The 15333-nt window shown below is 45.8% G+C and overlaps 1 protein-coding gene across 13 annotated transcripts in view; it reads right to left on the bottom strand.

The window, feature by feature from the left end:
- The window catches only part of FBXW4 (F-box and WD repeat domain containing 4), an 86382-nt gene that overhangs the window by 25122 nt on the left and 45927 nt on the right, over nt 1–15333 (bottom strand). For 5 of the 13 annotated variants that reach the window (XR_008652315.2, XM_063627639.1, XM_063627640.1 and 2 more), the window contains one exon: nt 403–475. The exons of the other annotated variants lie outside the window; for them this stretch is intronic. Coding sequence is in view for 4 of the 5 variants with exons in the window: in XM_063627639.1 (XP_063483709.1) it covers nt 403–475 (73 nt within the window). In the remaining variant the exon portion in view is untranslated. The remainder of the gene's footprint in view (nt 1–402; nt 476–15333) is intronic. 13 annotated transcript variants of the gene reach the window in all.

The following is a 15333-nucleotide window of genomic DNA, read 5'->3' as shown; positions in this document are numbered from 1 at the left end:
TCATATTCCCAGATGTGAAATCTTGATTATAAAACTGTCAGTTCTACCCCAATTAATCTATAAATTCAATACAGTCCCATCTACACAAGATTTTTACTTAATCAATTGATTCTAAAATTCATCTAGAAGAGGAAAACCACAAGAATAACCCAGAAACATCTGAAAAAAAACAATAAGAAAGAAGTTGTTCTACCGAATCAAAACATAGTTTGTATGATATTCATGCTGCAATAGGTGAATAGATCAGTGGATCAGAATAACGAATCCAAAGCCACACCTATCTACTTGTAGAAAACCAACAGATCCTAAGTGTGGTCTTTAAAGAGAGTAAAGAATGAACTAATCAATAAATGGTATAGGGTCCACTGGATATACATTTGAAAAAAAAAATTAGAAGCCTACCTCCCAGCAGATATCAATCCCAGATGGAATAAGGAGATAAACATTTTTAAACTGTATGAAAATCCATAAAGGTCTAAGAAAAAAATACAGGAAAATAGTTTTATAATCTTGGAAAGACATTCTTAAACACAAAATTCTAAAGCCATGAAGATAGTGATCAGACAGGCCTAACCTACAAATAACAAAAACTTCTACACAACAGAAGACATCAAAAACAACAAGCTGAAAGGAATTATCATATATAGCAGGGGTCTCCAACTCCCAGGCCACAGACCTGTACCAGTCCATGGCCTGTTAGCAACCAGGATGCACAGCAGGAGGTAAGTGGTGGGCAAGCAAACTTCAACTGAATTTACAGCCACTTTCCATCACTGGCATTACCACCTTGAGTTCCACCTCCTGTCAGATCAGGGTCAGCATTAGAATCTCATAGGAGCACAAACCCTATTGTGAACTGCACATGCAAGAGATCTAGATTGTGGCTCCTTATGAACATCTAATGCCTGAAGATCTGTCACTGTCTCTCATCACCCCCAGATGGGACCATTTAGTTGCATGAAAACAAGCTCAAGGCTCCCACTGATTCTACATTATGGTGAGTTGTATAATTATTTCATTATATATTACAATGTAATAATAATAGAAATAAAGTACACAATAAATGTAATACATTTGAATCATCCCAAACCCTGACTCACCCCCCTCCCACCCCCGAGGCTATGGAAAAATTGAAAACTGTCTTCCATGAAACCAGTCCCTGGTGCCAAATACGTTGGGGACTGCTGATACATAGTCAAAAGATTAATACTGAGAATATTAAAAGAGGTGATGGGAGGCCAGAAGTGGTGGTTCATGCCTGTAATCTCAGCATTTTGGGAGGCCAGGACAGGCAGATTGCTTGAGCCCAGGAGTTTAAGACCAGCCTGGGCAACAAAGTAAGACCCTGTCTTTACAAAATATGAAAAAAATTAGCTGAGTTCAAGACCAGCCTGGCCAACATGGTGAAACCCCATCTCTGCTAAAAATACAAAAAAGAAAATTAGCTGGGGGTGGCAGCATGCACCTGTAATCCTAACTACTCAGGAGGCTGAGACAGGAGAATTGCTTGAACCCAGGAGGCAGAGGTTGTGGGAGCCAAGATTGAGACTGAGCCACTGCACTCCAGCCTGGGTGAGAGAGCGAGACTCCATCTCAAAAAAAGAACCAAAAAACAAAAACAAAACAAAACAACCAAAAAAAAAAAAAAAACAAAAAAGAATTGCAAATTAGAGAAACAACAAAGATAATTACAAACACATACAGTATTTAGTGTGTGCCCAAGTGCTGTTCTAAGCACTTTCTATCAATTAGTTCACTTAACCCTCAAGGCATTTCTACATATTTGATAATATTTTTCTAGGTATGATAATGGTATTATGATTACTTTTTTTTTTTTTTTTTAAGATGGAGTCTCACTCTTGTTGCCTAGGTTGGAGTGCAATGGTGCAATCTCGGCCCTCTGCAACCTCCGCCTCCCAGAATCAAGCAATTCTCCTGCCCCAGCCTCCCGAGTAGCTGGGATTACAGGTGCCTGCCACCATGCCTGACTAATTTTTTGTGTTTTTAGTAGAGACGGGGTTTCATCATGTTGGTCAGGCTGGTCCTGAACTCCTGACATCAGGTGATCCACCTGCCTCGGCCTCCCAAAGTGCTGGGATTACAGGCATGAGCCACTGCACCCAGCCTATGATTATATTTAAAAAGTATCACTATCTTTTAGAGTACACTATCTTTTAGAAATATTTATAGATGAAATTATATGTCTGATATTTGCTTCAAAATAATATGGGACAGTAAAGTGTATAGGGATTAATGGAGCAAGGTTAGCCAAGAGTTGGTAATTATTCTACTTTTGTATATTTTGAAGCTTTCCGTTATAAAAACGTTTTTAAAAAGCCACCATGGGCCAGACGCAGTGGCTCACATCTGCAATCCCAGCACTTTGGGAGGCTGAGGCGGGCAGATCACAAGGTCATGAAATCGAGACCATCATGGCTAACACGGTGAAACCCCATCTCTACTAAAAATACAAAAAAAAAAAAAAAAATCAGCTGGGCATGGTGGTGGGTGCCTGTAGTTCTAGCTACTCGGGAGGCTGAGGCAGGAGAATGGTGTGAACCCAGGAGGCGGAGCTTGCAGCAAGCCAAGATCATGCCACTGCACTCCAGCCTGGGCGACAGAGTGAGACTCCATCTCAAAAAAAAAAAAAAAAAAAGCCACCATGAGCCAGGCATAGTGGCTCATGCCTGTAATCCCAGCACTTTGGGAGGCCAAGGCGGGCAGATCACTTGAGGCTAGGAGTTTGAGACCAGCGTGGCCAACATGGTGAAACCCCATCTCTACTAAAAATACAAAAATTAGCCAGGTGTGGTGGTGCATGCCTGTAATCCCATCTTCTTGGGAGGCTGAGGCATGAGAATTGTGGGAGGCAGAGGTTGCAGTGAGCCAAGATCATGGCACTATACTCCAGCCCGGGTGACAAAGCAAGACCCTGTCTCAAAAAAAAAAAAGGTCACTATGAGGTTTGTATAGCCAAAATTATCCTCCTCCTTTTACAGATAAGGAAATTGAGGAATAGAGAGGTAACTCACCAACATTACACAGCTAGTAGGAAAGGGACTGATGATTTGACCCCAGCCATGTGGGCTGCAAAGTCCACCCCTTAATCACTATTTTATACTCACTCCCCAAATTAAATATCATTTTTTACCTATCAGAGTGGCAAAATTTTTCAAAAAACAGATATTACCCAGTACTGATAAGAGGAAATGGGTAATTGTACACACTGTTTGCGGGTATAGAACCTGATACGGTCTAACTGGAAGGCAATGTGGCGGTGTCTAAAAGCTTTTCGGTGCGCTTCCTCCTCCTCAATCCAGCATGTTCTTTCTAAGCATCTTTCCTAGAAAGATACCTGACCATATGTAAAAATAGGCAAGTACACAGATGTTTCCCAAAGGACTGTTTGTAATAGCAAGACACTGGAAACAACCTACGTGTCCATCAGTAGATGGATGGTTACAAACTGTGGTTTGTAAGGTGTGGAACTAGAATGCTGCAGTCAAAAAGAACATGGTAGGATGGGGTGCTCTGACATGAAAGGACCTCCAAACCTCATAGGGAGGTGAGAAATGCAAGCTGCAGAACAAATGTATAATGTGAGCCTAAAACAAAGCAGAACCATATATCTATATATGTACACATATTGATGAAACTATATGATATCTGCTATTTGCTTCAAATGAAAAGATCTGGAATGACACATACTAGACGTCCTGCAAAAAAAAAAGAGTAGGATAACGGGAGGGGACACAGGTCACTGAAGGAGATTTTTCCTTTCTATTCTATGTATTTTAAATTGTTTGAATTTTTACAATTAGAACACATTTATACATCACTTACGTATAAAACAACAAAACAGAAATTAAGAAATTAAAAGGAGAATGGTAATTAAAATACTCATTTTGAAGTTACCTGAAAGATGTGCTGCATGTTAGTAGCACACTGAATTAAATGTGATTCTGATTATCGCACAAACCACACGATATCTTGGCTCCATCTGGGACTTGACAGAGACCCTTTACCTGGATGGCTTTCTGAGTGGTGAAAGCCTGGGAACAGCTGCCTATGAGAATTCCAGTTTTCCGGCAGCTCTGACAGTGCTTTCCCCCTAAACTTCTGCTTCATAACCACTCTCTTTGTAAAGAGATGCTATGCATCATTAATTATACACAGCAGGACTACAGACGTAGGATCCATGACAATAAGACCTACTGTATCTATGTACACAATAGGTAAAGCCTATCCCTCACAAGAAAGGAGTGCTCCATTTGCAGAGGAGTGCCAGCAGCAAGCCCTGGTGCACGTGTCAACTCCCTGCAGTTTAATCCCAAATCATGCAGCTTGCTAATCATTTTCCCTTGGAGGAAGCCTGGGCAGACCAGACCTGTGCCATCCCAGGACTTGGTTCCAGTCTCTCTCTGCCCCTCGGGGAGAGTGCTTGGCCACTGCTCATTCATACAACCTCAGGTGTCTGCAACCAAGTTCTTTCTCTGTGCATGTCACATTAGAATATGGCAGGTTTTGCTAAGGACATCATCAACAGCTTACAAAGGAGGAATCCTGAATTTGCTGACTAGTAATGATGTGAGGGGGAGGAGGTCAAAGGCTGCACAACAGTTCCTATCAGACTCTTCACTTTGTTTAAGAGTTGGTAGCCAAGGTCTCTGAGCTCAGTCACCATTCACATAGACACTTTGGGATTGGACATCATGGAGTAATTTGGCCTTTATCCAACTAGTAGACACCTATTGTTCTGTGTGCCCACATTGTCCCTCCATATATGTGATTCCTGAGAGATCCACCATGTTCTTACATGACTTTCCCTCCCTGGCCATAGTTAATTAATCAAGAGATGCGCAGCTGACCCAAAACAGGCCTGGGATTTTTGGAAGCCAGGCACTCTCTCTGATTGAAGCAATGAGCTGCCAAACTCAGGAGCTCTTGGCAGCCTCATGGAATAAGCTGGTCAGCTTGGAGAAAGGAAGGAGCTAAGAACCATAAAGAAAGAGATGGAGCACCCCAGAAGGATAAAGCCACGGCAGCACTGTGGCCTCTCGGTTCAGCTAGTCCCAAGGCTGTATTTCAGTTCTGCCTTTGGCTTGGTTTTTCACATTTTCCCTTGGATTTCATGAGCCAAATATTCCGTTTTATTTATGTGAATTTGAATTTGGTTTCTGTCACTTACAATAAATGTGTCCTGAGTAATATAGAGCCTCTGTTGAGTAACTGCTCGGCTTCTTACCCAACTGAATGTCCTCACTGAGAGATGAGCAAAGGGCTTTGCCAGGCCTCTACTGGACACCTTGGGGCCTAAGAAGATACTTCAACCACAAAATTAATACCTGGTAGGTCTTCTAAGAGAGCAGATGAAACAGAACCACACAGGCTGGCCTGGAACTTCAGAAAGGAGATGAGGTGTTCTCTTATACCAACGCCCAAGAACAGTGCCAGGGAAAATCTACCTGCCCACTCCCAGTAGGGGGTGAGGAGATGGTCTGGACAACAGAAAATAACAAGGATGCTGCTTGAGGGATAGGAGTCTAGTCTTCAAGGGACAAGGCCCTGATCTTCAGAGATTTGGTCCCTTGAATCCCTTTTTATGGACTGATGAGACTGAATGTTCTACTGGAAACCACATGACTCATTCTAATGGGGCAGAGTTTGGTTACTCTCAAACCCTTCCATTTTCTTTTCTTTTCTTTTTTTTTTTTTTTTTTTTTTGAGAGAGTCTCACTCTGTTGCCCAGGCTGGAGTGCAGTGGCATGATCTTGGCTCACTGCAACCTCTGCTTCCTGGGTTCAAGCAATTCTTGTGTCTCAGCCTCCCAAATAGATGGGATTACAGGCATGTGCTACCACGCCCAGCTAATTTTTTTTTTTTTTTTTTTTAAGTAGAGATGGGGTTTTGCTGTGTTGGTCTCAACTGGTCTCAAACTCCTGGCTGGTCTCACACTCCTGGCCTCAAGTGATCCACCTGCCTCGGCCTCCCAAAGTGTTGGGATTATAGGTGTGAGCCACCCTGCCCAACCTAGACCCTTCCATTTTTTTCCCCCCCTTTTTTTGAGACCAAGTCTCACTCTGTCACTCAGGCTAGAGTACAATGGTGTGATCTTGGCTCACTGCAACCTCCGGCTCCCAGGTTCAAGCGATTCTTCTGCCTCAGCCTCCCAAGTAGCTGGGATTACTGGCACCCGCCACCATGCCCAGCTAATTTTTGTATTTTTAGTAGAGATGGGGTTTCACCATGTTGGCCAGGCTGGTCTAGAACTCCTGACCTCAGGTGATCCACCCACCTCGGCCTCCCAAAGTGCTGGGATTACAGGTGTGAGCCACCGCGCCCAGCCAACCCTTCCATTTTCTTTTTTTTTTTTTTTTTTTTTTTTTTTTTTTGAGACGGAGTCTCGCTCTGTCGCCCAGGCTGGAGTGCAGTGGCGCGATCTCGGCTCACTGCAAGCTCCGCCTCCTGGGTTCACGCCATTCTCCTGCCTTAGCCTCTCCGAGTAGCTGGGACTACAGGCGCCCACCACCACGCCCGACTAATTTTTTTTGTATTTTTAGTAGAGACGGGGTTTCACCGTGGTCTCGATCTCCTGACCTCGTTATCCTCCCGCCTCGGCCTCCCAAAGTGCTGGGATTACAAGCGTGAGCCACCGCGCCCGGCCGACCCTTCCATTTTCAACAACCATAGTGCCAGGCATTTAAGAGATAGATAATTTAAATATATTTTCCACGTATTCATTTAATTTTAATTAAAAGCATGCACAATTGGATAGGAGAATCTTTGAGGGGGAAAAAAGGAAAAAAAGCATGCATAAAATAATTAAGATGGTGATGGAAAACACGGGTTAATTTTACTATTTTTCTCTTTATCTTTGAAAATTTTCAGAATTAAAGTTAAAAAATACACATCCACAATCAAAACCAATTGACTGTGATCTTTCTTCATAACCCCAAGCAACTCCTTTGTTACAACTTCTTTTATCTCTTCTCCACCCTGACCTGGTACAAATGACCCAAAAACCAAGGGAAAAATAAATCTGACTATAGGAGCAAACTCGAATATTCTACTTCTGAATCCCTCTGAGTGACATGTGCACACAAACACAAAACACAAGAGAAACCAAGCAGAAAATTCACACAGTGCATGTAAGATTTTGTTTTTCTCAAAAAAACAAAAACAAAACAATACACATACATACTTTAAGTGTGTCCCCCCAAACCCTCTCACTCTCTTTTTTTTAATGCACCTGGCCCCAGATCAGAAAGACATTTGAAGTTCTAAATCAGAAATTAGGTACGAGGAAACCAAAGCTTATTTATGGAAAATCACATTATGGTGTATCAAAATAATACATGAGATGTTACATAAGAACTCTATAAACATCACTGTATAGTACATCAGTAGACACACATGTGGCCAGGCACAGGCACAGTGGTTCACACTAGTAATCCCAGCACTTTGGGAGGCTGAGGCAGGTGCGTCACCTGAGGTCAGGAGTTTGAGACCAGCCTGATCAACATGGTGAAACCTCGTCTCTACTAAAATTACAAAATTAGCCATAGTGGTGGCACACGCCTGTGATCTCAACTGCTTGGGAGGCTGAGGCAGGAGAATCACTTGAACCCGAGAGGCAGAGGTTGCAGTGAGCCGAGACTGTGCCATTGCACTCCAGCTTGGGCAACAGAGTGAGACTCTATTTCAAAAAAATAAAATAAAATAAAATAAAATAGTCACATGTGTATGTGTTTAGGATATGTCTATGAATATATACACATTTAAAAATTGAAGCATGGCCGGGCGCGGTGGCTCACGCTTGTAATCCCAGCACTTTGGGAGGCCGAGGCGGGCGGATCACGAGGTCAGGAGATCAAGACCACGGTGAAACCCCGTCTCTACTAAAAATACAAAAAATTAGCCGGGCGTGGTGGCAGGCGCCTGTAGTCCCAGCTACTCGGAGAGGCTGAGGCAGGAGAATGGCGTGAACCCGGGAGGCAGAGCTTGCAGTGAGCCGAGATTGCGCCACTGCACTCCAGCCTGGGCGACAGAGCGAGACTCCGTCTCAAAAAAAAAAAAAAAAAAAAAAAAAAAAAAAAAAAAAAAAAAAAAAAAAAAATTGAAGCAAAACATGACAAGTGGCCAGGCACAGTGGCTTACATCTGTAATCCTAGCACTTTAGGAAGCCGCGGCGGGAGGATTGCTTGAAGCGAAGAGTTCAAGACCAACCTGGCCAACATAGCAGGACCCTCTCTCTATTTTTTTTTTTAATTAAAAAAAAAAAAAACATGACAAGTATCTGAGCCTCAAGTTCCTCTGAAGTCCCATCTCCTTACAGGCAGCCACTATGCAGAGCCTGCCACAGTGAGCTGCCCCTTCCTGCTCCTCTCCAAGCTACAACACTCCTCTGGGACTTCCAAGTTCCAAGCAGCTCTTACTCTGTATAAAACCTCCCCTCCATCCTCCTGCTCAGGACTTTGTCAACAGCCCACACACCTCCCCACTGCCAGTCTGTAGGCACCAAATTCTACCTCCTAAGCCTCCTTGGTAGGCAAATAACATAGCATATTTGCTTTCTGGGAAAAGTCTGCCCCTCGATGTTTAATTTCACCTCTTTGGAACACTGGAATAAAGGCCAAACACATCATGAGCCACAGGGAAGCACTGGGGCCAGGGCAGTGCCTGAATCAATGCCATGCCCACCATCAGCGCCACCAGGCCCTCCTTTAAAGTGCCAAGATTTAGGGCAGGGCTGGGCGTGATGCCTACACTACCTGTGATCTGGGGGTATGCACATACATACATACCTGTAAACTACCAAATTCTAGACTACTGATGCACAGGTCAACTTCCCTCCCTGCCATCCTCCCCAAATAATATAAAATGAGGTCACCTTATCTTTCCAACTTGTGCTACCCCTCAGAAATAGGAGAAGGCAGGGCTTTGCCAACAGGAGACTCTCATAAGACACATCAGCCAAACTAGAGACCAAGAAAGCATGTGTCAGCCCAGGCCACTGATTCCTTTACTGCTGAGTCTCCACACCTCACCTCATCCAAACAACATGGGAGCAAGACTGTAATGATTAGCGTGTCTTCCCTTCAATTCCCCAGACATCACTCCTAGCCCAGGCCCAGTAGGTGGCTGCTGGTCATTCAGCCTTCAGTTGCCAACTGTCCAAGGTGGAAAGCTGTGCTGTGGATCAAATCCCAGGTGCTGGGATTTGGCCCCTGGGAAGAGAGGGAACATGGGCCCAGTCACAGCCTTGGGAAGAGGTACATGCCCTCTGGGTTGTCCTGACCTTGCCATCCTTTGCTGAGAAGGCACACACACACATACATGCAGCCGCGTTTGCTCCCTTCGGTAAGGGGGCACCCAGGATGCCGCAGGCATACGCACGCTCTGCATTACATCTCCACTTGTGCTAAAGAGCAGATAGTGGTCTGTGGGCACGCATGTCCCACACAAGGAAACTCCACACAGATCCTGTAGACACACTGTGCCCACAGGGGTCTCTTTACCTAAACTTACTGGGCAGTTGTGATTTTGCACTAGCCCAGGTGTTAAGCCCCTGCAGTTTTCTCCCCCTTAGGCCAGTCTCTGTCCCACCCTCTTCCCTCCCACGGTAAGTGCTTTCAGGCCACACAATGAGTGGAAGGAGGAGAAACACTTCTGTTGAGGAAGGCGTTTTGTTGTTTCATCCCTAAGGGGCCCTGGGGTAGGGAAGTGGGGGGGCCCACAAAATTTCTAATAAGCAGTTTCTCTCCTCAAAGCTAAAATGATTTTCTTTAATTGCTTGGTGGGAACAGTTTATTGTGGGGGTCTCTGCCCTCCCCGCAAAGCCTAATTGACTTACTGAAGTTTAACAGGGGCTTTCACCTGGAGAGACCGCAATTATTCCCCCCATCCCACATTCGTACCTGGGCTCTCCCCACAGGGGGCCTTTGTTCCCCCTAAATACAGCAGTGACACAAATGTCCTCAGCAGCAGGGGAACACAGGGAAATGGTAATTTTCAGCCTAACTCAATTAGCTGAGGGCTTTTCAGCCTTCCCAGTGAATGGTGGGGAAACTTTGGCATGTGGGAACGGTGAGCTGGAGCTGCTCTGTGCAAGCCAAACAAAAGAGGACTCTGAATTGGGCCCCGTGGTGAGCCAGAGCAGGACTGGTGGGGGCAGCTGGGACTGGGGCCTGGGCAAGGGAAAGAAGGTGCTGCCATCTATTACCTACATTGTTATCCTCCCAATCTGCATCTTCCAAACAGAGTCAGTAGGCCAAATAGCTTTCTGGGAAGTGGAGACACTCAAGACAATTGACTTGTACTTAGCACCACAGCCCTGCATTTATGAAGCAAGGAATAGGAAAAAGATGGCAAATTGAACCTGAGCAGCCATGGGCCAACGGAGGTGGCTATGCAGCAGGGTGGCCACAGTGCTGGATCTGCTCTGCTCTCTCCAGAGGGCCTGGGGCTGGAGCTCACATCATATTTTGGGCCTTCATGGGCAACTCAGTCAGGAAGCTTCAGGGAAAAAGATTCTCCCAGAAATGCCACAGACCTTTCAGAGCCCTGTCTAGAAACTCCAAAACCAGGCACTCTCCAAGGCTACTCCACTAATAACATTATGATCCAGCAGAACCCAGTACTGATGAAAAGATACACAGCTGAGCTGCCCATAGCACAGGCCACTGCTCTATAGCCCTGCCCTCCAGTCATGCCAACAAAAATGAGATCATGCCCCCATTTGCCACCCAAAACCTCACCACATACAGAGGAGTCTCTGACAGCGTAAGTGAGCTATATTCAGGGGCAATCATGGCCGTGGGCTGTAGGAGCAGTTTGGTACATGATTTGTAGGTGGTGGTCAGGTCACTTTTTGCCCGTTTGCTCGGCATTGAGATCTAGCCATGAAAACTACTGCACTATGATGTGCCACCCCAGCCTGCTCCTTCAATGGCCTGGGCTGCCTGCAAAGAACTACTGTCCACGCCCTCACCCCCACCTCAAGCCTTTGCAAGAGTTTCAAAGTCATTCTCTATAGCAGAATCTACAAAGAAAAGGGTGGCTAGTCTCAATACCCACAGTTCAGATGTGAAGCCAGACCCTGCCCTCACACCCCTGCGGCATGGAACAGCCTCTTCTCTTTGGGGGGCAGCCCAGTCCAACAACCTGCCTGAGACAAGCAGGCCTGCAAGATGAAAGGCCCATGAAGATTCATGAAACAGTTTGCTCAGAACAACTGGCTTGGCTCCCCAGTCCCATTTGGCCTGGATTCTGTCTTCCCATCTTCCTGTGCCCCTGCATCAGTCTTGTGTCCCACTTGCACAGGACACCCTCTGCCCGTCACCTTTTCCTCAGACACGCACAGGCTGCCTCCCCGGGACAAACAGAAGGTCCTGCTCTGGCACTCACCACCCCTTTCACAAAACAAGATTTTGCCCGGGCAATCCCTGAGCGGGGAACAGACAAAGACAGGGCTTCATTCCTTCAATAAGTACCCAGGGGCTCCCCATGCCAGCCTTGTGATAGATGCTGGGGTGTTCAAGAAAAACCAAATTCATATAGGCTTGCCCTTAGGCAGCTTAAGGTCCAGCCAGAGAATCAAGTCTTGAATTCATTTTTTTTAAAGTTGGAAACAATTCAAGATAATCAACAAGTTCTAATTCCAAATGAGAGAGCTCAGCACAGGACGGGGAAGCAGACAGTGTAGCATAGAAGTTAAAAAGCATGACCTCTGGAGTCAGATGCCAGGACTCCAACTCTGGCTGTGTTGGTTATGAGAGATGTGACTCTGGCTGTTTAGTTAGCCTCTCTTGGGTCTCAGTTTCCTTTTGTAAACTGAGGATGATGATGGTACCTATCTGGGGGGATTAAATAAGGTATAAAGTGGTCAGCATAGTGCTTGGCATTTCATCGGCACTCTACAAGTGCTAATCACTCTTGTCATTATTGTGATCATCACTGGCCAGGCCATAGAGCATCAGTTGGGATTCTTGATCAAGGAAATGGCCTAGTAAAGGGAACCTATACTGTTCCCCTGCAGTATGGGGTAAGAAGTGAGGCCTTGGGTCCCCTGTCCCTATTCTGTAGACCACTTTAGAAAGCTACCCTCAAGGCTGATGACAGACAGGACAAATGTAACCTGGCCAGGGCCTCAGGAGATTCTGAGCCAACCAGGGGCCTTAAAGGGGCAGACTGGAATTTGAGCCCCCTCAAACTGACCACAGCCCCCTTAGCTGACTCCCACCCCTCACTCCCTACCATTAGCCTGCTGGCTGGAATGCAGGGGCCCCTGTGCCGAAGGCCCAGGCTAGGCAGAAGGCCGAGAGGCACAGGTGGTTCTCAGAGGAGATCCCTGGGCTCCAGAAAGCATTTCCCCCACAGGAGCAACAAAGCCGGGGCTTGTTGCTGGTCAAGGCGCCTTTGCTTGCTTGGGCTGAGGCCCAGACTGTGAGGCGGCCGGGAAGGCCAGGGGACGCAGAGCTGGGAGGGGCAGCAGCCAGCCCTTTTGGCACCAGCTTCCTTCTTCCCTGGGTTTCTCACTTTGTTCAGCACAGTAACCCAAAGGAGGCTGGAGAGAGCACTTTTCACTACCCAGCAAATAAAGTCACAGGGAGAGGGAAAAGGATGAAAGGTTTGGGGGTTTTACCTTTTGGTTTTGGGGTATTTAGTTGGTTTGAAAAAATAATAAAAGGAAGTTGTTTTCCAATCCAATTAATTTCAAACCCAGGACTTAGATCATAAATAGCCTACAGTGATCCCACAGCATCTAATACCCATTATCCCTCTTCTGAGATTTAAAGTCCCAGTGGAGCCGGAGTTGGTCTCAAGAGGCTGGAGGGAGGTTTTCTATCGCCTGGCAGGGTGGGTGGTGGTGGTTAGGAATGGGGTGCAAGCATGGCTTCAGTCAGCTCTACCACAAAACTCTAGGACCTCGAGTTCCCCAAGTCTTCACACACCCATGCAGTACTGCTAGTCATGTATATGTGTGGCTTTCCCAATGGAGGCTGCCAGAACCCACTTATTCTCAAGAATCATGTTTTCTGGGTCCCAGGCCTGGGCAGGGATGCCTACAATGTGAGGAGATTCCAATGGTGACCTTAATTTATCTGTTCCTCTCATTAGTTCTAGGGAATGGATCTCTCACCCACAGGTCGTTCTGCCCCCATCAGCTCCTTTCCACCAGGCCTCAGAGTGCGACCCTGCACCTTCCTTGGGTGACTACCACCTTAGAGAGATGAGGGGAGGAACTACTTGCTGGGTAGTTCTTTGAAGTAGCAGAGTTTTACACATAGGCACTTAAGGAGTTGCTAAAGCCTGGGAATCCCTTCCCTAGGCAGCTGCCTGCCCATCCCATCCAACCTCAAGTGTAGTTCCACCCACTCGCACCACACCAACACTTGCTTTGGAATTGATTTTTTTCCCCCAATGGCATGTTTTTGTCCTGCATTTCTGAAATCCCAAACTGTAAAGCCATGAAGATTTTTCTCTTTGGAAAAATAGTAGGACACCAAAAAATGACCAAAAAGTCATTTCACTGGAAGCTTCCTTTCTTTCCCACTAAGCCACTTGGGATGGGATACAAACCTTTCAGAAGAATGATAAGAAAGGTCACAAATTTGCAAATACACTTGACAGTGGTATATATTCCTCATTTAATGGCTGGGTGACCCATCTTACTTCAGGCTTTCATTTCTCCACAGTACTTGTGCCAGGTGCTAGACAACTGCTAGCTGCTGACTTGAGGTACCTGCAAGTCTAGTTTCTAGAGAAAACCAGCTTCCCATCCCACCCCCAATATTCTGCTATCCCTCTGTGGAAAAGCTAAAGAGCTTAGACCCTGATGATAACTTGCTCGGAATCTGCAGGGAGGGAGATAAAAATGAGCTGCCTCCTATAGGTAATCAGTGAGCTCATAAATCACAGGTCACCCAATCATCAGGGAGGTCCCTGTCCACTAGGAAAAGGGATTAGGCCTCCATTAGGGATGAGGTCTACCAACCAGTAGAAGATATCCTGCATTTTGGGTTTTTTTGTTTGTTTTTTCCTATTTTTATCCTGTATATTTAAAGTCCCAGGTACCTCAGGAAGGTTGGACTAAGCATAGACTTGTAGCGAAAGCGAAGGACAGGCTGGGAGGAAAAAAGCAAAAATTCTAGGCCTTTGATGAAGTCACAACAAGCATTGATTTGAGATGATTGAGATTTTGTACCCCCTGCTCTTGGGTATAAACACTCCCATCACAAAACAGTATCTTTTCTCAGCTTTCCTGAGAACATTAAATACCAGATAATTTGATTGACTAGACAGAACTTAGGTAAGTCACCTCCTTGAGCAAGCACCCTGGATCAGAGTTTTCTGGGGGACTGATTATACTTTGGACATGAGCCCTGGGGCTGCAGCAGTGGCAACAGGAAAAGGAGTCAGAACTGTACAGCCAAGTTCATTATCTCAGTCGATAATCTTCCACGGACAGAACAAGCGCCCTGCCCGGACAGAAGTTAATGTGCATCCAACCAGGCCCAATTAAGGCCACACTCACCCCAGCCTTTCCCTGGCCCATGAGGAGAAGGTCCTGTGTATGCTGGAAAACAAGTTTTGTCAGACCTTTACCCTGTGTCTGCATTCCGCCATTTTACCCTTTTAATACAAAAGTTAAAATAGTCAAATATCAGATCTCCCAGAAAGTCAGGTTTTCTGATTAGTATTATTCCTGTCATTCCCAATTCCTCAATCTTGGTCTGAGATGGGAGGTTCCCATCCCCACCAGAGCTTTTCCTACCTCCTTTTTGTCATCAAGGAATGAGGCTTCTAAGTGCTCTCTCACTAGTCCATCTCTCCCTCTCCTCTACCGTGCTCCAAACTCTGCTTTAAATCCCTGGGTGCTCCACAAAGTTACCAAGAGCAATTCCTACTTCTTCCTCCACCATAAATACAATTATACTTTTTAAAGGAAAAAGGCAGCCCAGGGAATCCCCAAAGAGGCTGCTGTACTCTTCCCCTTGTAATGAAGCTAATAATGAAGCACCCTGAACTCCAATTAGTAAGAAATGTTCGTTTTCTCCAGTTGAACACTCCCTATAGATCCATCTAATTTGTTTCTATGATTTCATCTCTCTCCTCCATCAAGTTTGCATTTAAAGGTTATGATGTGCCATTGCCCTCCCAGCCAGGCCTTGGCAGGGCAGCCCAGGGAAGTCACAGCACTTTCTACAATCCGGGAGCCCCAGCCTAACCATCTCTGACATGCCCCACCCACCATTATCACATCCATACACATAAACTCTGTTTCTCTCAGGCTTTTTATGAGCGGTCCACAAAATGGAAGAGAAGGAAAGG

This window comes from Symphalangus syndactylus, chromosome 2 (assembly GCF_028878055.3).
Source record: "Symphalangus syndactylus isolate Jambi chromosome 2, NHGRI_mSymSyn1-v2.1_pri, whole genome shotgun sequence".
NCBI lineage: Eukaryota > Metazoa > Chordata > Mammalia > Primates > Hylobatidae > Symphalangus > Symphalangus syndactylus.
This window is presented reverse-complemented; position numbering and strand designations above follow the sequence as displayed.